Source organism: Cetorhinus maximus, chromosome 8, assembly GCF_964194155.1.
Source record: "Cetorhinus maximus chromosome 8, sCetMax3.hap1.1, whole genome shotgun sequence".
Lineage (NCBI taxonomy): Eukaryota > Metazoa > Chordata > Chondrichthyes > Lamniformes > Cetorhinidae > Cetorhinus > Cetorhinus maximus.
Window position 1 is genome coordinate 8968711 of NC_135886.1, and position 25545 is coordinate 8994255.

General features: G+C 47.0%; 1 protein-coding gene across 1 annotated transcript in view; it reads left to right on the forward strand.

The window, feature by feature from the left end:
• Nucleotides 1–25314, forward strand: part of cntn2 (contactin 2) — a 170931-nt gene extending 145617 nt beyond the window's left edge. Inside the window, exons 16-23 of the mRNA XM_078546404.1 lie at nt 5038–5187; nt 5801–5871; nt 8233–8467; nt 10341–10456; nt 13198–13384; nt 16708–16820; nt 19446–19611; nt 23572–25314. Coding sequence (XP_078402530.1) covers nt 5038–5187; nt 5801–5871; nt 8233–8467; nt 10341–10456; nt 13198–13384; nt 16708–16820; nt 19446–19611; nt 23572–23672 — 1139 coding nt within the window. The 3' untranslated portion in view covers nt 23673–25314. The remainder of the gene's footprint in view (nt 1–5037; nt 5188–5800; nt 5872–8232; nt 8468–10340; nt 10457–13197; nt 13385–16707; nt 16821–19445; nt 19612–23571) is intronic.
• Nucleotides 25315–25545: the final 231 nt, after the last annotated feature.

A 25545-nucleotide genomic window follows, 5' to 3' on the forward strand; every position in this document is an offset into this window, starting at 1 on the left:
GGGGGAGGGAGGGAGGAGCGCCAGCGCTGACGTTTGCGCATGCGTTGGGGAGGGGAGCGCTCACTGCAAGCTCCCTGAAGGGGACAGAGCTGCCTCAGGGAGCTGAACACTTTTAATATGAAAAATAAAGATTCGAAAAACAAGGAAAACAGGTCCCCCCACATGTGACACCGTCACACGAAGAGGGACACGTGAAAAATGAGTTCAAAAAATTTTTTATTGCTTTTTCGGTCGTTGTTGGAAACCTCATCGCTCCCGTGGATAAGGTTTCGCAAAAAATGCAAAGGCCGCCTGGCCCATTCTCCCACCCCCCACCCCTCCCCACAACCGTAAGGTTAGACGGGCAGCGAAAAATTCAATTTAATTAATTGGTTAACGGGTTTAATAGCTCTCTTAATTGTCAGCGGGCGTGCGGGCTGCTCCGCAAGCCGCACCCGCTGACCGAAATATTGGGCGGGCGCGCTATGACGTCGGGACGCACGCCCAACGCCATCGCGCGCTCTTTCACGCTTGTGCGTGTCGGGCGTGTGCCCCGCCCGCTAAGTTGAAAATCCTGCTCGATATGTTCGCCCTCTTTAAAGGTTCCGAGATGGTGAGGGGGGGCACTAAACATAATTAAATTGCATAAACTAGGCTTATTCTGAATGGTTACGGTAGCCTGATGGTTATAGTCCCTGGAGTTTAGAAGAATGAGACATGCTTTAGATGAAGCATCGAAACTCTTAAGGGCGTGACGGGGCAGATGCTGAGAAAAGGCTTCCCCCCACCGACTGGGGAAGCTAGAACAAAGGGGTCACAATCTCAGAATAAGAGTCGTCCATTTAGAACTGAGATCAGGAGGAATTTCTTCATTAGAAAGGTTGTGAATCCTTGGAATACCTTGGAATACTCTTTTTCCAGAGAGCTGTGGGTGCTCAGTTGTTGGGTGTACTCAAGACTGAATTTGATAGATTTTTTTGTTACTAGGCAGATTAAGGGATATGGGGATAGTGCAGAAAGGTGAAGGTCAGCCATGATCTCATTCAGAGGTGAAGCAGGCTCAAGGGGACTCCTGCAGCTTCTATTTCTTACCTTACAAGACTAGTCATCTAAAAGGCCTGAAGTAATGATCCAGAGACACTCTGCCATGGGAAAGTTTGAACTTCCGATGGGCAATTCCCCTGCTCCCCAGGACCCTCCGAGAAAGACTCCGACTCTGAGTTAGAAGCGGAGACTTCAGATGGTTCTGACGTGCTTACCTGGATAGTTACCCATACCCAGGAAATGTTAGACAGGAAAATCCTAGTCTAACTCCTGGGTAACTGTACAACTGACACCCCTTGACCCCCAAGTCTGCCCCCTGACCCAGCCTGACTAGCCCCCACCACCCAACTCCCCCCTGACCCCCCCGACACCCTCCTGACCCTTGACTCCTCCCCCACCCGATCCGACCTGATTAGTCCCCACCACCCGACTTCCACCCCTGACCCCTGAACAGATCTGACTAGCCCCAACCTGACAACCCCTCCTGACCCAACCTGACTAACCTCCCCCCCCACCCGACCCACCTACCGTCCTGCCACCCTGCCCAGCTGCCCCCCTGCCCAGCTGCCATCCTACACACGTACACACTTACCTCACCCACCCTGCCCACTTACAAACCTACACTTCACCCATTCATTCATACATTCATTCTCTAACACACTGAAAATCCGTTTGAATGTCCCAGAGTTTTTCAGTGCGTTAGTGAACACTTACCAGAATATTGCAGCCAGTGCCGTCAGGGACTGTCTTCCCCGCAACAGTCCAGCGCTACAAGGAAGCAGTTCGATGGAAGGCTGCTGAAGAGTCATGGCAGAGACAAGTAGGAGCGGAGCAGCAATCCAATGATTGCCACCACTTGGAATATCTGGATCAGGATCTTCAAATCAGAGCCAGGCTCATTCAGGAGGGATATTAGGAAACACTTCTTCACGAAAAGGGTGAAACTATGTCTCACAAGAAGCAATAGACATTAGTTCAATTAATAATCTTAAATCAATAGATTTTTGCTAGCCAATAAGGGATATGGAGTCATGGTAGTTTGATGAGTTAGAATACAGATTAACTACGATCTCACTGAATGGACAGAACAGGCTCAAGGGGCTGAATGGCCTCCTCCTGTTCCTGTGTTCCTATTTCATGGTTTTTTGAGTCAAGAAGGCAACACAATGCCCTCACTCAGGTCATCTCATCCACACAAATAGGGTTAAAACTAGGCAATTGCCTGACTGGAACAATGCAGCATTAGAGCTGCTCAGTAAGATGGAGGGCCTAAGGCATTAGTCAAGGGTTTATTCACTAGATGCCCAGGATAACACTCCCAACAGGTCTACCCAACCTGAAAATTGTCTCTTTCTACCCTCTATGGGCATAGTCAAGGAGTTAACTTTTTATTTCCTCAAACTGACAGATTTAATTTCTTTTTTTTTTATTATTTTACTTGAATTCGTGGTATCTTCTTGCTTGGTTCTTTTGCATGCCAGGGGCCTACCAGGTGAAACCTGCCCTCACTTTCCCAGAGGCTGCCCTGCTGTCTCCCCCGGCCAGCTGTGCAGTGCAGCCCCGCTGTTGGCTGAAAGTCAGAGGGGGACAGACGGTGGGGGGAGAGTACTGAAATCAATTATTTTAAATTCACTCTAGCGAGATTTCCACGTTAACCGCACGAAAGGCCAAAGTAAAATTTACCAGAGGCAGTTTGTTTGGGACGTACCCATTCCTTTCATATGAAATAATTGGCCGTGGGTGGTAGTGCGGTGGAGGGGAACGCTGTTTGGTTTATTTTATTTTTCTCCTCGAGTTCCCCCGTCTCCTGAGGTTATTGGACTTTCAGATCCAAAAGTATTTAAGGATTCCTGCACCTCAGGCAGATGTGTGGGCAGAGACAGCAAAGCTCTGCCAACTCAGGTTGCCAACTTTCCAGGACTGCCCTGCGGACTCCAGGAGTTGAAGATTCATCTCCAGGAACCTGCTACAAGAAGGACCCAGAAGAGAGAAACAGAGGGGCTTTGGGGTGGAGTGGGGGGGAGGTAGCAATAAAAAAAATCGTTTATATTCTCATTTTCTTTCAATACTTGATGGCTCAGTTGTCAACGTTCAGGGTCCAGGTCCCAGGGCATAGGCACAGAAGTCAAGGCTGACCCTCCAGTGGGGTACTGAGGGAGTGCTGCACTGTCGGAGGTGCTGTCTTTTGGGTGAGACATTAAACCAAGGCCCTTTCAGCCTCCTTGAATGGATGTAAAAGATCCCATGGTCATTATTTTGAAGATGAGCAGGGGAGTTATCCCCAGTGCCCTGGCCAATATTTATCTGTCAACCAACATCGCGAAAAGTAATTATCCGGACATTATTACACTTCTGTTTGTGGGAGCTTGCTGTGCGCAAATTGCTGCCGCATTTCCCACATGACCATGACCATGACTACACTTCAAAAGTGCCTCATTGGCTTTAAAGCACTTTGAAATGCCTGATGGTTTTGAACAGTGCTGTATAAATGTCTCTCTTTCATTAGTTTTTGGCTGCATGGGACAAAGGGGCTGTTTGAGGGGTGTTTGAAGATGGGAGGTCACGTGATCAAGTCCCCAGGAATACACCGAACCAGGGTTGGCAACACCTACTGCGCCCCCATGGTGAGCAGGGCTATCAGGTGGTTAAGGTGGCAGCCGCAAACTTCCAACTCCCCCCAGCCCCAGGCACATTCCCGACACATACTCAACCGACGCCATTTTAGCCGCTGGGTTATCGGAGGATGAGGGGTGGGTGGGGTCACCAATATGACCCCGATTAACTTGTAAAAGTCGGGGTCCCTCAACGCAGTGAGGATCCTGACACAATTTTAACTGCCAATCGCGGCAGTCGCACAAGATGATGGGGCAGGGAGCTCGGTGTATATTTAACCTGTTAGACAGATTATGGGTCAGCAGGTCTCCTCCAGGACTCACAGGGAGACCTTGTGCCCTACCCCACACCCCCTCCCCCACCCCCGGCCCACTGAACCGAACCTCCTTCGTACCAGATACTCCACCCCCAACAAAACAATGACCTAATGCCAAGGAACGTTCCTTCCAGTCCCCTTGCCCGAAGCTTCTCTTCTGCCCGCTGGTGATGCTGTGACTCCAGTCCCCCTCTGCTGAGTTCAAATTTCCCAGGGCCTCATGACAATGACATCCTGGGGACATCCCTCCTGCCCCACGGAGTCAAAATTGGGGCTTAAGCAGTGGGGGCTGTTTGGCTATGTGGGCATCACAGCTAAGCCCAATCCCGCCCCTCTACTGAACTTGCCACACATACACACACATTTTCCAATAGCACTCAATGGAGAGCAGTCAGGAGCCCCTGGGTCACTTCTTCCACTGTCTATCCTTGGCGCCCATAACTACAGCAGCTTTGATGAAGAAGAGTGAACTGACAATAGACTAAAAGAATGTCTTGCATTTATATAGCGCATTCACAACCTCAGGACATCCCACAGCTTTTTACAGCTAATTAAGCGCTTTTTGAAATGTAGTCACTCCTGTAATGTAAGAATACATGGCAGCCAATTTGCACACAGCAAGATCCCACAACTAGATTCGTGATAGTGGCCAGATCATCTGTTTTGGTTGAAGGATAAATGTCGGTCAGGACCCCAGGGAGAATTCCCTTGCTCTTCTTTGCAATGGTGACACAGGATCTTTCACATGAAGGCCTTGATTTAATATCTCATGTGGAAGATGGCACCTCCGACAGTGCTGCACTCCCTCAGTGCTGCGTTGGGCACGTCAGCCGAGATTTTGTGCTCAGGTCTCCGGAATGGGATTGGAGCACGTGGCCTTCTGACTCCGGGGCAGGAGTGCTACCCGCTGAGCCACGGCTGATCGGAACTGGGAACAGCGACCGGGGATCCTGCTGTTCTTTTATGGCTCAGTAGCGCACCGCACATGGACATTGACCGAAGCGTCAAGGGAGTGCAGTTTTCATCCCAATTTTGCAGGTGAAGCCGACGTCTAACGCTTTCTCGTTTGAATTTTGTCTGACAAGTTCCGCAACATGTGGAAGGCAACGCGGAGACAGCCTGGGTAATCAACCTCACTCCATGGATGGATTATGAATTCCGAGTCATCGCGAAGAACATCTTGGGAACTGGCGATCCCAGCCTCCCCTCGCAAACCATACGCACCAGAGAAGCTGGTAAGTGAGCAGCCACCAGCCTTCGACCGTGACCCTAAACAATAAAATTCTGCGACTTATGGTAGAGCCCTTACACAATCACAGAGCTCTCCAGCAAGTATTGATGCACTGAATAAAACCAAAATACTGCGGGTGCTTGGAAATTGGAAATAAAAGCAGAAAATGCTGGAAGTGCCCAGTCGGTCTGGCAGCATCTTGGGAGGGGGAAACAGAGGCCAGGATTTTCCTGTCTTACCCATCGCAGGCGGGGGGGCAGAAAATTTGACGGACCAGCCAAAGCCCTGTTGACTTCGGGCGGGAATTCTGCAGGACGGGAAAATCCCGGCCGGGGTTAACATTTCAGGTCAAAGACCTTTCGTCGGAACTGAAAAGGAAATAGTAGCGCACTCCCAGGGACCCCCAGCAAATAATGGCACATTCCTGGAGGTCCCGGCAAAATTTCACCACAAATGCGGAGAATTCCAATTCCATTTTCCATCCTAACTCTACTTTGCACCAAATTCCCAAGCACGAAGTTGAAGGGAAAGAAGTGGGCGCTTGTTATGCCCAGGCTTGATGTCTTGCACTCAATTATGTTCTCATGGTTAAATATATTCAACTTTGTGTCTCCTAGCTCCCACAGTTGCTCCATCAAACATCAGCGGCGGAGGTGGAGATCAGCACGAGGTCACCATGCTGTGGGCGGTAAGTATTAAGGAGTGTCTAAGACTGGAGCTGGAAGGAACCCAGACTCACAGTGGGAAGGATCCTTATGGGGAGAACTGGAGAATGGAAGATTTAGGATAGAGCCGGAGATTTTAGACAAAGGCTTGTCTTGGCTCCTTTATTTTCAACTGAGAGAGACAAAACCTTTATTGTCCCTTCCCTTTTCCCAGCACATTCTGGGCTGGGATACAGAACTAAGGAACACACACATAAAAAATGCTGAGATTTCAAGTGGGACTGAAGATTGCCAGAATACTTTTCCCCATAGAACAATGGTTTTGTGTGTCAGATTTCTTATTTTAACTCACCCTATCAGCATACCCTTCTATTTTGTCCCTCTCATGTACTTATGTACCAGCTTCCCCTTAAATGTATCCATACTACTTCCCTCAACCATTCTCTGTAGTAGCCACTTCCACATTCCAACCTCTCTAAATCATGAGAGGCCTAGACAGAGTAGATAGAGAGAAACTGTTCCCGTTGGTGGAGGGCTGAGAACCAGACAATAGTGTTTAAGGTGTTTGGCAAAAAAAATCAATGGAATGCTAAGAGAGTGTAGTGGAGATAGGTACGATCATGGCTTTCAAAAGAGAATTGGATGATTATCTGAAGAGAAAATATTTGCAGGGCCAATGGGAAAGTATGAGGGAGTGGGACTAAATGAGTTACTCACACAGAGAGATGGCATAGACACAATGGGCCAAATGGCCTCCTTCTGTGCTCTAACCATTCTATGATTCCATGACTCTGGATAAATAGGTTTTTCATGAGTTCCCTATTGAATTTATGAGTGACTATCTAACCCCTGGTTTTGATCTCCCCCACAAGTGGAAACATCTCCTTTATGTCTACCCTATCAACCTCCTTAAAGACCTTGATTTAAAGCTCCTTTAAAGACCTGGGGGATATTGGTGCACAATTCGTTCAAGTGGGGGCAGGTTGAAAAAGAGGCATACACGATCCTGAGTTTTATAAATAGAGACATGGCAGTACAAAAACAAATAAGTTATTTTTTTATTCTTTGATGGGATATGGGTGTCGCTGGCAAGGCCAGCATTTGTTGCCCATCCTTAATAGTCCTTGAACTGAGTGGCTTGCTAGGCCATTTCAGAGGGCAGTTCAGAGTCAACCACATTCCTGTGGGTCTGGAGTCACATGTAGGCCAGACCAGGTAAGGACGGCAGATTTCCTTCCCTAAAGGGCATTAGTGAACCAGATGGGGTTTTTACGACAATTGGTGATGGTTTCTTGGTCACCATTTCTGAGACGAGCTTTTCAGTTCCAGCTGCCATGGTGGGGGAACCTTTATTTGCATCTTTATAAAACACTGGTTCAGCCTCGAGTGAGGTCGTCTGCCCAATTCTGAGCACTGCACTTTGGATAGGTTGTGAAGGCTTTAGAGAGGATTCAGAAAAGATTTATGAAAATGATCCTAAGGATGAGAGACTTCAGTTACATGGATGGATTGGAAAGGCTGGGGTTGTTCTCCTTAAAGAGGAGAAGGTTGAGAAGAGATTTGACAGAGGCATTCAAAACCATGAGGGGTCTAGACAGAGTAGATAGAGAGAAATTGTTTCCATTGGTGGAGGGGTTGAGAACCAGAGGACACCGATCTGAGGTAATTGGCAAAAGAACCAAAGACAACAGGAGGAAAATCTTTTTTTACACAGTGAGTGGTTAGGATCTGAAATACTCAGAGAATGTGGTGGAGACAAATTCAATCATGGCTTTTAAAAGAGTATTCGATAATTATCTGAAACAAAAAAAGTACAGGGCTGCAAGAAATGGGCAGGGGAGTGGGACTAGCTAAATTGCTTTTGCAGAGAGAGGGCACAGACTCGATGGGCTGAATGGCCTCCTTCTGTGCTATAACCATTCTACAATTCCATATGATTCGATTAGGTCACCCCTCAGCCTTCTCTTTTCCAGAGAAAAGGGGTTCAGCCTGTTCAGTGTTTCCTGAGTGTTGTGAAAATTTGGACCACACTAGATTTGGTTTTAGCATCTGTGGAATATGGAAGAGGAAAGATTCAGCCAGAGCCCCCATTCCAGATCCCTATCAACTGAATCCCTTTGGTGAAATGTGTGTGAGAGTTTGGATATCGGCAACAATCAGATTTAGCTGCGATGCCCCTGTAGTTAAAGAATCTGCTGATATTCACAATTAAAACTCACTGACGAATCATGGGCATGTGTTTGAGGTAGGGGCAGAATTGCTACGTGCTAGAGAAACTGAGGCCCAGTAAGAACCAGGGCCTTCAGGAGAAGCAGAGGTTGGGATGGGGATTGAAAAGCTTCTCTAAGTGTTAACTCTCTTATTTATGTTGGATTTATTTGAAGCCTGTGCCACGCGAGTACCAGAACGGTGAGGGTTTTGGTTATATCATCACCTTCCGAAAGGAGGGGACAAAGGATTGGAGAAACGCAAAGGTCCTGGGCGCTGAATCCTCACGGTATGTTTACCGGAATGATACGATTGAATCCTACAGTCGATTTGAAGTGAAAGTGAAGGCCTTTAACAACAAGGGTCAGGGGCCATACAGCCAGACTGCAATCGTCTACTCTGCAGAGGAAGGTAAGGCTGGTGGTCCCACCCCTCTGAGGCCACCTGTGTTCATGTCCTGATTTCCATTCTATCAGTTTGGATTTCTCCTCCTATATTTAACAGACCTTGTGTACCTCCTCCACCATTGTTTCATTTGAATAATTTATTCATAGGTTCATACAGCACAGAAGGAGGCCCATTTGGACCATCATGCCTGTACTGGCTGTTTGAAGGAGCTATCAGATAAGTCCCACTCCCCTGCTCTTGAGGGATGAGGGAGTGCAGTTACAAGGCTAGATTGGAGAGGCTGAAGTTGTCCTCCTTAAAGAAGAGAAGTTGGTGAGGAAATTTGATAGAGGTGTTCAAAATCACGAATGGTTTAGGCAGAGTAAATAGGAAGAAACTGTTTCCATTGGCAGAAGGGTCAAGAACCAAAGGGTGCAGGTTTAAGGTGATTTGCTAAAGAACCAACAGCGACATGAGGGAAAACCTTTTTATGCAGCAAGTGGTTACAATCTGTAGTGCACTGCCCGAGAGTGGAGTGGAGGCAGATTCGACCATGCCTTTCAAACGGGAATTGGATAAGCGCCTGAAGGAGAAAGAGTCTGCAAGGTTACGGAGAGAGGGTGAGGGAGTGGGACAAGCTAAGTTGCTCATTCGGAGAGCCAGTATGGGCAAGACAGGTCGAATGGCCTCCTGTTTTGTAACCATTCTCTCTAATTCTTTCCCCACACTTGAACAAATTTCTCCTTTTCAAGTATTTATCCTATCCCCTTTTGAGAGTTGCTATTGAATCTGTTTCCATCAGCATTCCAGATTATAACAATTTGCTGCATCTGGATTTTAATTAGCTTAAACCCTGTGGTCCTCTGGTTACTGCCCCTCCTCTCAGTGGAAATAATTTCCCCTTCTTTATTCTCTCAAAGTCCCTCAAAATTTTGAACACCTCCAGACATTTGAACACCAACATCTCCCGCCTTCTCTGCTCAACACACAAAACTTGCAGTTTCTCCATGTAACTGTAGTCCTGCATCCCTGTTGCCATTCTAGTAAACCTATTCTGCACTGTCTCCAAAACCTTACCATCCTTTCTAAAGTGTGGCTCCCAGAATTGGACATCGGACCTCAGGAAGGATGACAAGTGTGTGATTTTTTTTTTTAAATGTATTCGTTCACGGGATGTGGACATCGCTGGCTAGTCCATTGCCCATCCCTAATTGCCCTTGAGAAGGTGGTGGTGAGCCGCCTTCTTGAACCGCTGCAGCTCATGGGGCGTAAGTGCACCCACAGTGCTGTTGGGGAGGGAGTTCCAGGATTTTGACCCAGTGACAATGAAGGGACGGCGATATAGCTCCAAGTCAGGATGGTGTGTACTTGGAGAGGAAATTGCAGTCGGCGCTGTTCCCATGCGTTTGCTGCCCTTGTCCTCCTAGGTGGTAGAGGTCATGGGCTTCGAAGGTGCTGTCGAAGGAGCCTTGGTGAATTGCGGCAGTGCATCTTGTAGATGGTACACACACCGCTGCCACTGTGAGTCGGTGGTGGAGGGAGTGAATGTTTAAGGTGGCGGATGGAGTACCAATCAAGGAGGCTGCTTTGTCCTGGATGGTGTCGAACTTCTTTTTCTTGTGGTGTTGGAGCTGCACCCATCCAGGAAAGTGGATGAGTGCATCTCACCATGGGGCGTCTTAACAAAAGGCAAGGAGACTGAAAGGACATCAGTCACCCTTCACCATCTCACACCACCTTCAACTGTTGGTCAGGGTGGTGACTGCTGGGAGCCTTGTAAATCTCCTCTTCACCCTTTCCAAAGGGTGGAATGCACTCATTGTCTAATCTGGTTGTCTGCTAACACGCACATCTACCTTTCAACAAATCACTAACGAAGGTTTCTCCCTCCCCTCAGAACCAAGTGTTGCCCCCTCTCAGGTGTCAGCAAGAAGCCTCTCTGCCTCCGAGATCGAGGTGAGCTGGAGTCCAGTTGAGCAGATCACCATGAATGGCATACTGCTGGGTTATGAGGTGAGCTGCTGATTGACCCATCCCCTTTTCTATTGATCTGGGTGTTCAGTTCGGGCCACGGGACGATATCCTCGGAGCTGCTCCCAACGCCCCCTAGGAAGTTCCCCACCATGTTTCCAATGAAGTCACACAGCTAGAGCTCCAAGAAATGTCCCCGCCCATTGTGACCCCTTAACAATAAATTCATGGCAGTTACTGCTCCATGGCAGTATGGAAATCGGTATAAACTGAATAAGATCATTTTATTTCAAGGCATTGATTTTGTTAAGCCAGAAGTAGTCATTTGTTAGTACAGAACTTGAGTAATGCTGAAAAAAAAAGACATTTCGAAGCTTTTCATCTTGCACTCATCAGGACACTTCGTAACAATAGCAAATGTCAAGGGAACAACAATTTATACTGTATGAAAAGAGAATGCTGATTGGTTGGCAAGTGGACTCTGAGGTGTAGCCATGGAGAATGCACCAATTGATGGTGGCTGGCAGTTAACTGCCAAGCATTGTTTGAAATTTAAACCGGGCAGCTTGACCCTGGTTGGTCAAGGCATTGTCCTGAAGAATGAGTCAGTGAGTGGCTGTCACTTATTTTGTTTAGCTGAAACAAGTGCAATGTGTGTACATGTTCTTCCTGTCTGCAAAGAACAGAGCCCTGTGTATTAATATGTGTAGCTTTCAGTACACACAAATGTGCCACACTGCGAGCCCAACTGACAACCTTAAATTGATTGTCAGTGTAATCCTTAGCACACTGAGAATTATTTAGCAAATGTTGTCCAATCGTGGAATCACTTCAAATGTTGGACACTGTGGTTTGAGTTTGGCAAGCACTGGCTGGTTGGGTGCGGTTGGGACATTGCCCATTGCGAACAGCGGCTGGGACATGCTGTTTGAGATGATCCACCAGTCTTTGGGATGTCCAGCTTACATACCTAGCATCACACTGGCACTGAAATTCATATACCACATTACTCATTTGTGTGATAGGCAGAATGTTTTTTTGGCTTGACGGCAGCATCCTGTTAGTGGCAAATACCACTTGTTTTGCCACTGCATAGTAGCAGCGTGAAACAGCTAGCTTTACCAGGGTAATCCAAGGTAGACTGGGCACTTTTCAGGGCTAGCCTTAAGCCTGTTCATGAGTTTGCATGATATGCAGTGCGAAATGATCTGACCAGGGTGGTTATTATCCCGCAGGATGCCTTTGATGTGCCCTATTTCAGCATGAAGTTTGCATGGTGAGCAAATGGTTCGGGCCCTATTTGCAAAGTTATTGACGAGTTTATAGCATGTTCAACTGTAAGAATCCCAATGTGTATATTGACCAGTGAAGATTGGCTTGTGGTAGACCGTGGGAGAGAACCCCCCCCGGAAGATTTCTCAACTAGTACATCAAGGAAGGGGAGTTCATTTGACTGCTCCATTTCAAAGGGGAATCTGAGCGCAGGATGGAGCCCATTAAAACATGTAAGGAAATTGTTACATGCAGCTGCGGATTTAAATATAGTGAACGTATCATCCACATATCAGAAATATGGGAAGGGTAGTAGGTTAGGTGTCATTCCATTGAAGACACGATTCTCATGGAACCCTAAAAAGATGCTTGTGAGAGCTGGGCCTGGAGGGGATCCCGTGGCAACACCATCTATTTGGGTATACATGGTGTCGTTAAAACTGAACTCAACTGTGCGAGTTACCGAGTTCATGAGCTCAATGAATACTGATTCATGCAATGGTGGCATGTCTAGATCACCAAGATATAGTGCTGCAGTGCAAATATCTATAGCATCCTTAATTGGAACATTGGTGAATAGGCTAGTAATGTCAAATGCCCTATGTATTAATATATGTAGCATCCAGTAACCGCAAATGCACCACATTGCGAGCCCAACTAACGATCTTAAATTGGTTGTCAGCTTGACAGTTAACTGCCAGTCACCACTAATTAGTGCATTCGCCATGGCATCACCTCAGAGTCCACTTGCCAACCAGTCAACGTTCTCTTCTCATGCAATATAAATTGTTGTTCCCTTTACATGTGGTATTCTTGTGAAGTGTCCTGATGAGTGCCAGATGAAAATCTCTTTTTGCAGCAATACTTAAGCCAAAGGTCTACGGTAAATGATCTTATGAATCATTTGGAAAGTGCAAGTGGAAAGATCAGGAAGATTCTAGCTTTGAGTTAACCATGTGGACCATTGTTTAGTGAGTAACACTCATGCCTCTGAGACGGAAGGTCATGGGTTCAAGCCCCACTCTTGAGACTTGATCACCTGATCTAGGCTGAGACGCCTAAAAGAAAAATCTCTCCTGAATGCGGTGTAGTGATTTTCTGCCAATAGTGGGGTTAAGGGAGGCGGACGGGGTTAGGCTTGGCTGTGATGCTCCCACAGTGGAATAGCCTGCAGGCAATCTCTTCCTGGACCCACACGAGCAGAGCATTGACTTTGAGGTATTGGAGGCAGTCACTTCCCTCAGAGCAGGAGTCAGTACCTTCTGGGAGAGAGTTTGGGATCTCAATCCAAGGTTCATTCCCATTGTCCTCAATGGGAGGAGATGTAAAACAGGCTTCTGACCCATTCGACACTATGTCACGGAACCAAAACGACCCTTCAAGAGGTCAATTTGAAATAACCTGATGGCAACTTAACTGACGTTTGTTTTTCACTTCGTTATTTTCTTCTAACACTCTCCGTTTTTTTTTCTCTTTTATGTCGGTGTTTTACATCTTTCCCATCTCCAAAGATCAGGTACTGGAGGGAGAATGACAAGGAGGCTTCGGCTGATCGAGTGAGAACCCCTGGGCTCGAGTTGTCAGCCCGTGTCCCTGGGCTGAAGCCGAGCACTCTATACCATGTGGAAGTCAGGGCCTATAACAGCGCTGGGAGTGGCCCTTCCAGTCCCTCCACCACTGTCACCACCAAGAAAGCACGTGAGTAATGGGGCCAGGGTTTCAGGCTTTAAAGCTTGAGGGAGAAAGAACAGAATTGGAAGCCCATATCTTCCACTTAACCTAACGGCTCATAAATATAAAATAGTCACGAATCAATCCAATAGCGAGAAACCTCTTCACGCAGAAAGTGGTTAGAATGCAGGAGAAAGTGGAGGGGAGACATAGTCTAAGCCTTTAAAAGGCTCAGAGACATAAATAATGTACGTCAAGTACTTGCATTGGACTGGGGGATGGAACCTTAGCATTAACAAATTCTAAAGGAATCTACTACGGGCAGGACCATTATACAAGTGGTGCCTTGCCCATATGTACGGCCTACCCAAACACGTGCCCATCCCATATACGTGCACTGCCTGTATGCATGCCCCACTGACACTCATGCAACACCCACACGCCTCGCCCAAAGCTAAGACCCTTGGAAACAGAAAGCTCAAAGCCCCTTTGGTAGTTTACATGCCAGAACAAAGTCTTTTCCATTAGCATCCAATAGATGTCACAACACTCCATGAATATTAAATCTCTCCCTCCAGAAAGCCAGTTCTAAAGTCTGGGCCTTGCATCCTCTCTGTGTATTATCTTGTTTTCCACATTCCAAACTCCTTTCTGCTGGCTCTGACTTTTCCAGCCCTTAGAAGTAACCATTCATCCTATTATAGGTAAGAGTTAATGGTTCCCAGCCACCATACCCTGTCATTTACCATCACAAGCTCAGCACAAGCTGAGTATGTGTGTTCCCTATAGCAAGGTGTCTAAAATTACATTGGAAAGTGCAGGGGGAAAAACGCAGTTCCTGAGGAGGGCAGTAAGGAAGCCTTGAATACATAACCAGCAAAGGGCCGCATGAAAAGGGGAAGATGAAACAAGGGCAGTTAATCCATCTACCCCTATAACATGATGACATAGAATCATTCCCCCACACCAGAATCTACTCCAAGCCCCTGAATATGGTGGCCTCCTTTGTGAACAATATTTTTTAATATTCATTCACGGGATGTGGGCTTCGCTGGCTGGGCCAGCATTTATTGCCCATCCCGAGTTGCCCTTGAGAAGGTGGTGGTGAGCTGCCTTCTTGAACCGCTGCAGGCCACATGGTGTAGGTACACCCACCGTGCTGTTAGGGAGGGAGTTCCAGGATTTTGACCCAGTGACAGTGAAGGAACGGCAATATATTTCCAAGTCAGGATGGTGAGTGACTTGGAGGGGAACTTTCTGTGGGCAGGGCAGGGTGAGCCTTCCATCCAGCCCATTACAACAATAACTCAATCTTCAGCTCCTGGGAGGTCCAGACCGCAGTGCACCTGTTTATTCCCTGAGGTATTGGCCAAACACGTTGTGTAGGAAGAGACAAAGGCAGTGACCGAGTACACCAGGTCCCAGTGAAACTCAGCAATGTACTGAGGAAAACTCACTTATCGTCAGCACGGAAAAGGAATCATTCCACCCCCACTAGCTGCCCTGGCTAGTGTGTGACTTCAGTCCCCACACTAAATGACTGACCTCTTAATATTCTCAGGGCAATAAATGCTATCTTGCCAATATTACCCACATCCCAAGGACAAATATATATGTATTTCTCAAAAGCCACGAGTAGCCAATACAGTACGCTGATCTTCATTCACTCAAGAATTTAAGTACCAGGTTAGGAAACTCGGTAAAACAGACAGACTCTTGGGTTTCAGCAACTCCAGGTCAGAAGTAGGGAAGCTCACTGATGATTTCAGTTCACAACTCCACAGATATTGAAGCAGTCCGTGCCTGCATGCAACAAGACTTGGACAGCATTTAGGTTTGGGCTGATAAGTAGCAACTAGCATTCATGCCACACAAGTGTCAGGCAATGACCATCTCCCAGAAGAGAGAATCGAACCATCTTCTCTTGACATTCAATGACATTACCATCGCTGAATCCCCCACTGTCAACACCTGAAGATAACCATTGACCAGAAACTGAACTGGACCAGCCATATAAATACTGCGGCTACAAGAGCAGGTCAGAGACTGGGAATTCTGTGGCAAGTAACTCACGCCCTAACTCCCCATGCCACCATCAGTAAGGCAGGAGTCAGAAGTGTGATGGAATACTCCCCACTTGCCTGGATGAGTGCAGCTCCAACAACACTCAAAAAGCTTGACACCATCCACGAGAAAGCAGCAACCCATTCATCTCCTTAAACATTCATTCTCTCCACCACCAATGCACAGTGGGACAGCAGTGTGTACGATCTACAAGATGCACTGCAGCAACTCACCAAGGCTCCTTAGACAGCACCTTCTAAACCTGCAACCTCCACCACCTAGAAGGAACAGATGCATGGGAACACCACCAACTACAAGTCCCCCTCTAAGTCACACACTATCCTGACTTGGAACTATATCACCATTCTCTCACTGCCACTGGGTCAAAATCTTGGAACTCCCTAACAGCACCGTGGGTGTACCTCCACTACAGGGACTGCAGCGGTTCAAGCAGACAGCTCACCACCACGTTCACAAGGACAGTTAGGGATGGGCAATAAATGCTGGCCTAGCCAGCGATGCCCACGTCCCGTGAAAGAATTAAAAAAGGCAAAATTGAATCCCCATAAGGAATCCCCCTCCCCCAGCCATGAATTATTGAATATTAGTGATGGGCTCGATGCACAGTGAAACATCTTAACCTCACTTGGAACAAATGAGGAACATTCACTACCAACTATTCTGCTTAGGGAGATCTGTCCGCAAGCTGGAGGGTGGGGGAGGGTCTGTTTTATTTTATTCCTAACTCTTAGTATTCAGTGCAGTATACACCTCAGGCTATTTGTGTGCAGGCACCAGGTGCCTGCACACAAATAGCCTGAGGTGTATACGTAGCCAGAGTTTCTGAAGATCTGAATACGCAACTCACCTGTTTATTTAATCAGGTACTAATAGTAGATGATGCCAATTATTTTCTTTTCACAAATGTTTGTTTCGTCATGATAGGGTTTTTTTAGGGTTTGCATGTTACCCTAAGAATGTTACCATAAACTGTTATTCGTAAAAACCGTTCTTGTTTATTTACAGATCTATATACATCTCAGTACTCGACATCAGGCTCTACTTCTGCTTCCCACCGGATTAGTCATGTGACATTGCATCATAGTTACATCATTAGTTATGTTAGAATCAGGTGCTCCTGATCTTAACCCTTTACAATGCTCACTTCATTTAGTGTGATTGACTGTGGAAGTCCCAAGGATAACCCTCCTGAATGTGTTTGTGTAGATCTGGCTCAATTTTGTCTTGGAAATGGTTACATTTTCCCTTTCTCTGTGTGTTTACAGCTCCAAACCGCTCACCGGGTAAAGTTTCCTGGAAGTCAGTCGGCTCCTGGGTCAGAATCAAATGGGATCACGTTAAGGCCTTTGAAAATGAATCTGCTGTAGAGGGATACAAGGTAGATTTTGAGAAGTTCAACCCTCTGTTTGCTCAGGATTCCTGATGTAATCCTGTATCTTCTTCAGTTCTCTGCCCAAAGGCAGGTCCAAATCACAGCACTCAGACCTCCGCCACAGGTAAGGCAAGGAGGCAGGTCCCAAATCCACCACAGCGGGATTGAACCCCATGCTGGGCAGGCCTCTCCCCCAAGGCTCCAACATTATTTCCATGACTAGGAATCTCTCTTTTTTTTAAATGCATTCATAGGATTTTCATAGCATCACTGGTTGGGTCAGCATCTATCCCTAATTCAGAGGGTATTTTTAAGGGTCAACCACATTGTGTGAGTCTGGAGTCACAACAATTAACAATGGTTTCGCAGTAATTCCAGATTTTTATTGAATTCAGATTTCACCATCTGCCATCGTAGGATTCAAACCCGGGTCCCTAGTGCATTATCCTGGGTCTCTGGAATACAGGCGACAATACCACTATGCCACCACCTCCCCTTTTCCCTGATCTTCTTGCTCGTTCCCCTAATCCCTGCTTTTACTGCCTGCCATTGACACATGTTGGAAGGATTTGCACATTGATAATCAACCCATTCGGCCACATTATGAAGCTACCTTCCCTGACCATCAAGTCCTGGAGTGGGACTTGAACCCAGAGCTTCTGGCTCAGAGGTTGGCATGCTACCCACGGTGCCACAAGACCCCTGCAGTTTGCACACGGCAGCAGAACAGAGCTGATTGCTTCTTCCTTGAAGTGGACAGCAGACAGGGCCCTGCCACCAGGAAAAACAACAACAACTTGCATTGATGTAGCACATTTAACGTGGGAAAACATATAAATGTGCCTCAGAGTGTCACAAGGAAAGCAAGTCAAATGTCAAGAAGGTTTTAATTAAGAGTAACCTAAGGCTTGGTCAAAGGGCTGAGTCTGAACAGCCTAAAGGAGGAAAGGAAGATGGAGAAGAGGAATGGTTTGGGAAAGGAATTGCAGATCATGGGGACTAGGCAGCTGTGGCACAGTCCCCAGTGGTGTGGCCAATGGGAGTTGAGGATCTTGCACGCCAGTCTGGAATTAGAGAATGGGAGAGTCCCGAGAGTGGTTGTAGGGCTGGGGGAGCTCAGAGTAAAGAAGTGAGGTTTACCTGCATGATACCAGGAATGAGAGTTCTTCAGCTATGTGAAGAGATCGGAGAAGCTGGGATTGTTCCCTTAGAGGAGAGAAGGCTAAGGGGGGACATAATACTCAAAATACTCCTTCGATAGCACCTTCCAAACCTGCAACCTCTACCATCTTGAAGTACAAGGGCAGCAGGTGCATGGGAACACCATCACCTGCAAGACACACACCATCCTGACATGGAACTATATCGCCATTCTTTCACTGTCCCTGGGTCAAAATCCTGGAACTCCCTCCCTAACAGCACTGTGGGTGTACCTACACCACATGAACTGCAGTGGTTCAAGAAGGCAGCTCACCACCACCTTCTCAAGGGCAATTGTGGTGGGGGGGGGCAATAAATGCTAGTCTAGCCAGCAATGCTCACATCCCATAAATGAATAATTTTTTTAAAAATGGCCTCCTTCTGTGCTGATTCTATGGGCAAGATTTTGGGTTTTGGGTCAGAACCCCATCCCCAGTGTAAAAACAGGTCAAAACCCTGCAATGTGCGAGAAGCAACGGCCTACGAACATGCAAACATATGAATTGAAAGCAGGAGGAGGCTATTTGGCCCCTCAAGCCTCCTCCACCATTTGACAAGATCGTGGCTGATCTGATTGTGGCCTCACCCGGCAGTGATTTTCCTTGAGTTAGTCAATTAATGGCCAATGGGAGCACCCACCGCCCGATTAAGAGTGGCAGATGGGCTCTCAAAGCTGGATGACCAATAGGAGGTCCACCAGCATAGAAGGAGCTTCACCCTGCAGTTCAGGTAAGGGAGGGAGTGGTCACCCACCCTGCCCCCAACACACCACCACCACCTCCCCCACCCCATCCCACCCCTCTCAGGAGCTTTGAAAACTTTTAAATTTAAAAAATGGTCACAGCTGCCAGGTTACCATTGTGGAGGCCGCAGCTGTGGCCAGGTAAGTGGAGAAGGCCTCAATGCCTGCCCGGAACACACGCCCACTGTACTGGCCGCCAAGAGACTGCCTCCAGATAGCTGGCCTATTCCCAACGCTGCTGGGGGTCTGCAGGCCCACTGGAAAGTTCCGTTCTTCACTCCCGCCTCCAGGAAAATGGCCTGGGGAGGGCAAGACGGTGCCGGCAAACCGAGCCGGCTGGCTGCACCAAATGACATGCCCACCCACCTCTGTCCTCATTTGGGGATGGGAGGGGGGGTGAAAATTCTGCCCTATGATTCCATGACTGTGTCTCCCTGTTCTGATGATTCCAATGGACATTAAAGGCCCCATTGTACTATTTGAAGAAGAGCAGGAATAGTTTTGTTGCTGTTCCGGTCAATATTTATTCTTCAGAAAAAAACACCGCCAACAAACAACTCCAGAAATAGTTCATTGCGTGCAAAGCACGTTGAGGTCATTCTGAGAGATGCGTGACAGTGTGATGAATGCAAGTCTGTAATCTCTGTAATCGAATAGCTGTTCTAATAGAAACCACTCCTTATTTTTAGATTCTGTACAAGGCTGAAGACCAGTCGGACATTAAAGTAATAGAAACCAGTAAAAACTCTGTGCAAATCCCGTTCACCAACGACATGAGCTACCTGGTGATGATTCGCGCCTCTGGAGAAGGAGGGGACGGAGCAGCCGCCAGGATCCGAATATCGAAGAGCTCAGGTCAGCAGCAGCTCAGACTGGAAGGGACTTTGAACCAAAAGATGAGGAGATGGGCACAGAGCCAGTGGAAACAGTGGTGTTCGGCCTCAGTAGCAGGCTTGGAATCCAGCCCAAACAGGAGCAGTGACGTTGTCCCCCTCACTGTTATCACTTGTGCTCCTAAAGTGAAATGAGTGTTTTTTTTTAATTCATCCTTGGGATATGAGAGTCACTGGCAGCATTTATTGCCCATCTCTAATTGCCCTTCAGCAGGTGGTGGTGAGCCGCCCACAGCTGGGTGACTTTCTAAGCCATTTCAGAGGGCAGTTAAGAGCCAATGTAGCCACATTGGTGTGGGTCTGGAGTCACATGTAGGCCAGACCGGGTAAGGACCAGCAGATTTCCTCCCCTTAAGGACATTAGTGAACCAGTTGGGTTTTTACACTAGTCTGCTTTTTGTCATGGTCGCCATTAACGAGACCGACAATTTAATCCAGATTTATTAACTAATTGAATTTAAATTCCCTCAGCTGTTGCGGTGGGTTCTGAACTGTCTCCAGAGTATTATTCCAGCCCTCTGAATTATAGTCCAGTAAGATCACCACTGTCCTACTAACCCCCTCTGAATAGGCTTAATTCAGACCCTGCTAATTGGTATCATATTGATAACCATCCTGCAAAACCCACAAAGATGGGGAGATGTCATTCCGGTGCAGTGCTGAGATCCTTCTGAGATTCAGAATTAAAATCGCAGCATTGTGGCAAAGTAGAGGAATCATTCTTTTCATTGTAATTCAGCATGAATGACAAGGCAATGCTGGTTTAGATTTTGCATCTAACTGTTTATATCAAAACAGGGAGAACTAGCAGCTCATAGTCAGTGAACCTCTTGCGTTATTATTGCTTTCTCCAAAACCTGGCATCCTTCATCTGCAAGAGAAGGGATTGCCAGGGTTGGGGGGGTGGGGGGGGGTGATTGATGGGGTTTGTGGGGGGAAGTAATACAGTATAAACAGGAGACAGTTTGTTGTGGGGGGAGGGGAAAGGACGAGGTCTGCATGCATTGAAAAATTAACAAGAGTACATTGTACTGGGGGAAAGTTTAGCTTCCTTCAGCTCTGCTTTATTAAATCTCCAATGCCCCGTCAATGTAAAATTGAAAAGCAGAGCTCCTTGGTGATGGACCACCCAGCCACGAGTGGCCCCACACACACACACACACACACGCGCAAGCTGGCCCAACCTCGCAATTGAAACCTTCCCTGTAACTGTTGCAGGGCGGGGTAAGGGTCGACTGACCTCAGTGGACTGGCGGAGAGCTCCACGGGATTCTGATGGGTCAGTTCAGCTGGCCCGTGGGAGTTGGAGGCCCCCTCATTCTCATTGAGAGCTTACGGTGAAGGGCAAAGACCCACAGTGCAGGATTACCTCCGAGGATGAAAAGAGTAAAGACATGTACAAAATCGTGAGGGGTCTGGTCAGAGTACACAGGAAGAAGCTGTTTCCATTAGCAGAAGGGTTGAGGACCAGAGAACACCAATTTAATTGGTGAATTGGCAAAAGAAGCAACAGTTGACATGAGGAAGAACTGCTTTACGCAGTGAATGGTTAGGATCTGCGATGCACCTCCTGAGAGTGTGATGGACACAGATTCAATCACGGCTTCCAAAAGGGAATTTGATAATGATCTGAAGAGAAAAAAATTAGCAGGGCTAAGGGGAAAAGGCCAGGGATGGGACTAGCTGAGTTGCTCTCGCCGGGAGCTAGCATGGACACGATGGGCCAAATGGCTTCTGCCTGTGCTGTAACCATTCTGTCATTCTATGAATCAAATTGAAGAGGCGGTTTAAATATTTATTATAACTGAGATTTTAAGACACATTGCCATGGAAATTCCATGGACCTTTCCTACCTTTGGTAGGAAAATGGCTGACTCTCCGGAAAAGTTGTGGGGAATCTGGTAGAGCTGTTTGTTTTTTTTTTAAGTAGCTTCTCAGCCTGGTTATGGGCGTCTGTCAGGCTCTGTCTCCCTTTCCCCTGGGCCTCACTGATGTGTTTGTCTCTCTCTGTCTGCCTCGCCAAGGGGCTCTCCAGAGAGCCATGACACATCAGCTTACTCTCTGAGGGAGTGTCTAACAGGCCCCAGACAACCATTACCTCATGACTGCCAATCTGTAGGGCTTGCTGGGGGCATTCACAGTGGCTTCATCTGCTTTCAAACATGTAGAGCTCATTACAACCTGACTCAATTGTTTATCATTGGCTTGACTGCTGATGTCAGATGTTTGTAAGAAACAATGTGGACTTGTTTAAATGTGCAATAATAACCAATAGATCACTGATGCCAACATTTTCTATGGGCGCCAATTTTAGCTGTGTAAAAGACTGGGCATCCTGGGGAGAGGGGGGAGGGGGGTTAATAGGATAGGAAGCATTTAACCCCTGCCACCCCACTGCCTTTCCCACCGTGACCTGATGTTAAACAGATGGAGGGCACTGGCAGGGAGGCAGCAAGGGTCTTCTTTAGATATGCAGAAGACTTTCCTGATGATAGCACCAGGAACCAAATGCATTTTTAGTTCAAGGTCTGAGTAGGGTGAGGAGGAGGGGCTTTGAGAGAAAGTGGAAGAGGGTGGGTTCATACACAATGGTGGTGGGGCGTATGTAAAGGGGTGAACGCAGTGTCAGGCCTCCCCATCAGGCTACACTTGCCGGGGGTGATAGGGGGGTGTAATTATGTGCTAAGGGAGGTACATCTTTTGATTTTTTTTTTAAATGTTATCTTTCTCTGTGGGCCAGGAGGTGAGAGGAATACTCCCCCAGACTCCCGCCAGGAAGCCTCGGGGCGTTCCATAGCCCAAGATTTCCCCTCACTCCATCGTCTTGGCTCACCTCTGCCACCTCTTCTTACCATTTGTTAGGCCGCTGGGGTCCGTTCCCAAGGCAACCCCTGACTGCAGCCTCCAGCCTCCAGCCTCCAGCCTCTAGCCTCTAGCCTCTAACCTCTAGCCTCTAGCCTCTAGCCTCTAACCTCTAACCTCTAACCTCCAGCCTCCAGCCTCCAGCCTCCAGCCTGCCACATTCCACTCCCAACCGCCAGCCCAGGTTCTACATCCAGCCAGGTCCAGGGGATTCTTGGACAAAAGCTCCAGGGATTCAATGCATCGCAGTCGCCACCACCTCAAAGTCAGGGTATCTGTGTTTTCAGGCTGTGGGTTTAACTATCCCACATAGTCATCAGTCAGACATCAGTCAGTTCATTGTCTTTTTCCCCAGGGAGTTGAATACAGTACTGAACATAGGGTGCAAATGAACAAATTTCACCTCAAGCCCCTGTGCGTTATTGTAATGGTATTCATAACCCACCTGAAAAAAACAGATTAACAACTGTCACAAGAGACCACATTGGATCTTGTGCTAACCCGGATTAAGGATAGTCCACATAGGAGTTTGCATTGCCTGTGTCCTCATTGCCATTGGTTCCTTCAGGGATTGAACATCCTAGTCCACGTGGCACACATACACACGCACACACACTACATGGGCCTAATTACCTGCTGTAACATAGGGAATTGTTCGCCATTATCCAGCCTGCAGCTTAAATTCACCAGTCCCTCACTCCCGGTGGGAAGCCAAGGGATCACGAACCAGAGATCGAGCTACCATGCTATAGCGCCGGTTCCCTGATACATACTTGCTTGGAGCACACCACTCCACATAAAGCTCTGAATTCTCCAACCCTCCACCCGCAACCCCACTCTTTCACATGCACAGAAGTTACCAAGTGCTAGTCCCAGAGGTGTTGAAGAGTTGACATTTATCCATGTACGTAAGTCGACACTGAAACGAAAGGTCCGATTTTAACTCTAAAGAGAATGGGTTTTGAGTAAGCGAAAGTCCGTTTTTGACCCTGCGTGCAACGTGTGGCAAAGTCTCGCTGGAGCCAGTCTTTCGAATAATAGTGTTGTTCTTGATCCGCAGGCACCAGCATGATGGTGAACAACTCAGGGGTACAAGTCCTCCACAACATCTTCTTCACTGCCGTACTAACACTCACCGCCATTGGCTGCCTGGAGCTCTGACTGCAACCACTCACCTGCATCGTTGCTGCACGCCATTTCCCAAGGAAGGATGAGTCATCCAACACCAAACTGTTTATAGTATTAAAAAAAAAAAATGTGACATTTGTCTTAACGATTTTAGGTAGAAAATTTCATACATTTGGTGACTGGGGAAAATCTTACTAAAGAAACGTAAAAAAAAACTTTTTTTTTTGTTAAAAAAAAATCCGTGTGGAAAGCATCAACAAAATGTTTTCATAATCTGTTGGGTTTGAAGGTAGTACCCTGGGAAGTTAAATTGGAAAATAATATTCCCAGAGACTGAGCTGTATAGAACAATCTTTTCTTTATACTATGCACAGCACTGTACATTTGTATATACAATGCACAATCCAAGCCAGAATTCTTGGTTACAGGGTTTACAAGGCCCAAGTAGATTTCATGAGGTACCAGCTACTTTGTAGAATGTGTTCCATTCATGAAGTTTCAAATCTCACTTCTTTTCTTTGGCTTTTGGTCTTGAAGGTTCCGGGGCTTCTCTCCCATTCATTTAGCCAGTGAACCGACCTGAATGACAGTTTCTTCCAAGCAGACCCACACACCCCCATCCCATGCAAAGCATTAAATTACGAGGAGAGGTTACAAAGATTTGGGTGGAATCACCTGGAATTTAGACGGTTAAGGGGTGATCTGATTTGATGTTTTCAAATTATTAAGAGGAACAGATATGGTAAATGGAGAGAAGCTATTTCTGCTGGTTGGGCAGTCTGGGACTAAGGGGTGTAGTCTAAAAAATTGGAGCCAGACCTTTCAGCAGTATAATTAGGAAAGTTTGGAACTCTCCAACGAAAACTGCAATTAATACTAGATCAATTGTTAATTTTAAAACTGAGATTGATAAAATTTTGATACCTAAAGGCGTTAAAGGATTTAAGGCTAAGGTGAGTATGTGAAGTTAGATCGCAGATCTGCCATGATCTCACTGAATGGCAGAACAGGCTTGAGGAGCTAAATGGCCTCCTCCAGTTCCTATGTTCCCATGTCCCATGTTCCATGTTTCTATGTCCTATGTTCCTTTGTTCCAAACTCCACTCGACAGGGCAAAAACAAAAATACCTGGAAAAACTCAGCAGGTCTGACAGCATCTGCGGAGAGGAATACAGTTAACGTTTCGAGTCCGAATGACTCTTGACAGGGTTTTGCTTCTGAGCCCATTGAGCTAACATCTCTGGTTGGCATGGTGAGTGAGCACCAATAGAAGAGCAGTTTGAACTGACTATTCCATTCAGCTTGATCTTTGAGGAAATGCTGGATATTTCTATGAGTCAGTCAAGTCATCCCTGCCAAGGCCAGGTCTGGGAGGTCTCTGTAGGTCCTACCTGGACCAGCAATACTGAATGGGGGAAACCCTAATTTCTGTTATGTGGGGGTATTAAGGGTTACAGAACTAAAAGGGTAGAGGGAGTTAAGTTACAGATCAACCAGGACCTTACTGAATGGCGGAACATGCTTGAGGGACTGAGTGGCCTCCTCATGTGCCTGTGTTTCCATTTCTTCCTGTGTGCTGGAGTGTTACAGCCATTTCTGACTTGAAAACTTTAGGAGCCAGACAGAGGGATCACAGAATTGGCTATGTCAATAAACCTAACACCTTTAACTCTTCCATACAGAATCAAAGTCATTCATTTATCATATTTATTGACCCCCTGATACTCACTTTTCTTTGGACAAGTATCGTTGGGAGAATATTCTGATTGTTAAAGTAGTAGAAAAAAAATGAGAATGTATTAGTTTGTAACTGAGTGCAGGTGACTTGAATCAAGGTCACCCAGTTCAAATCTGCCTAGACGCAACTACAGCTTAAAGTAGCAATATTGTAAGCCAATCGCATCAT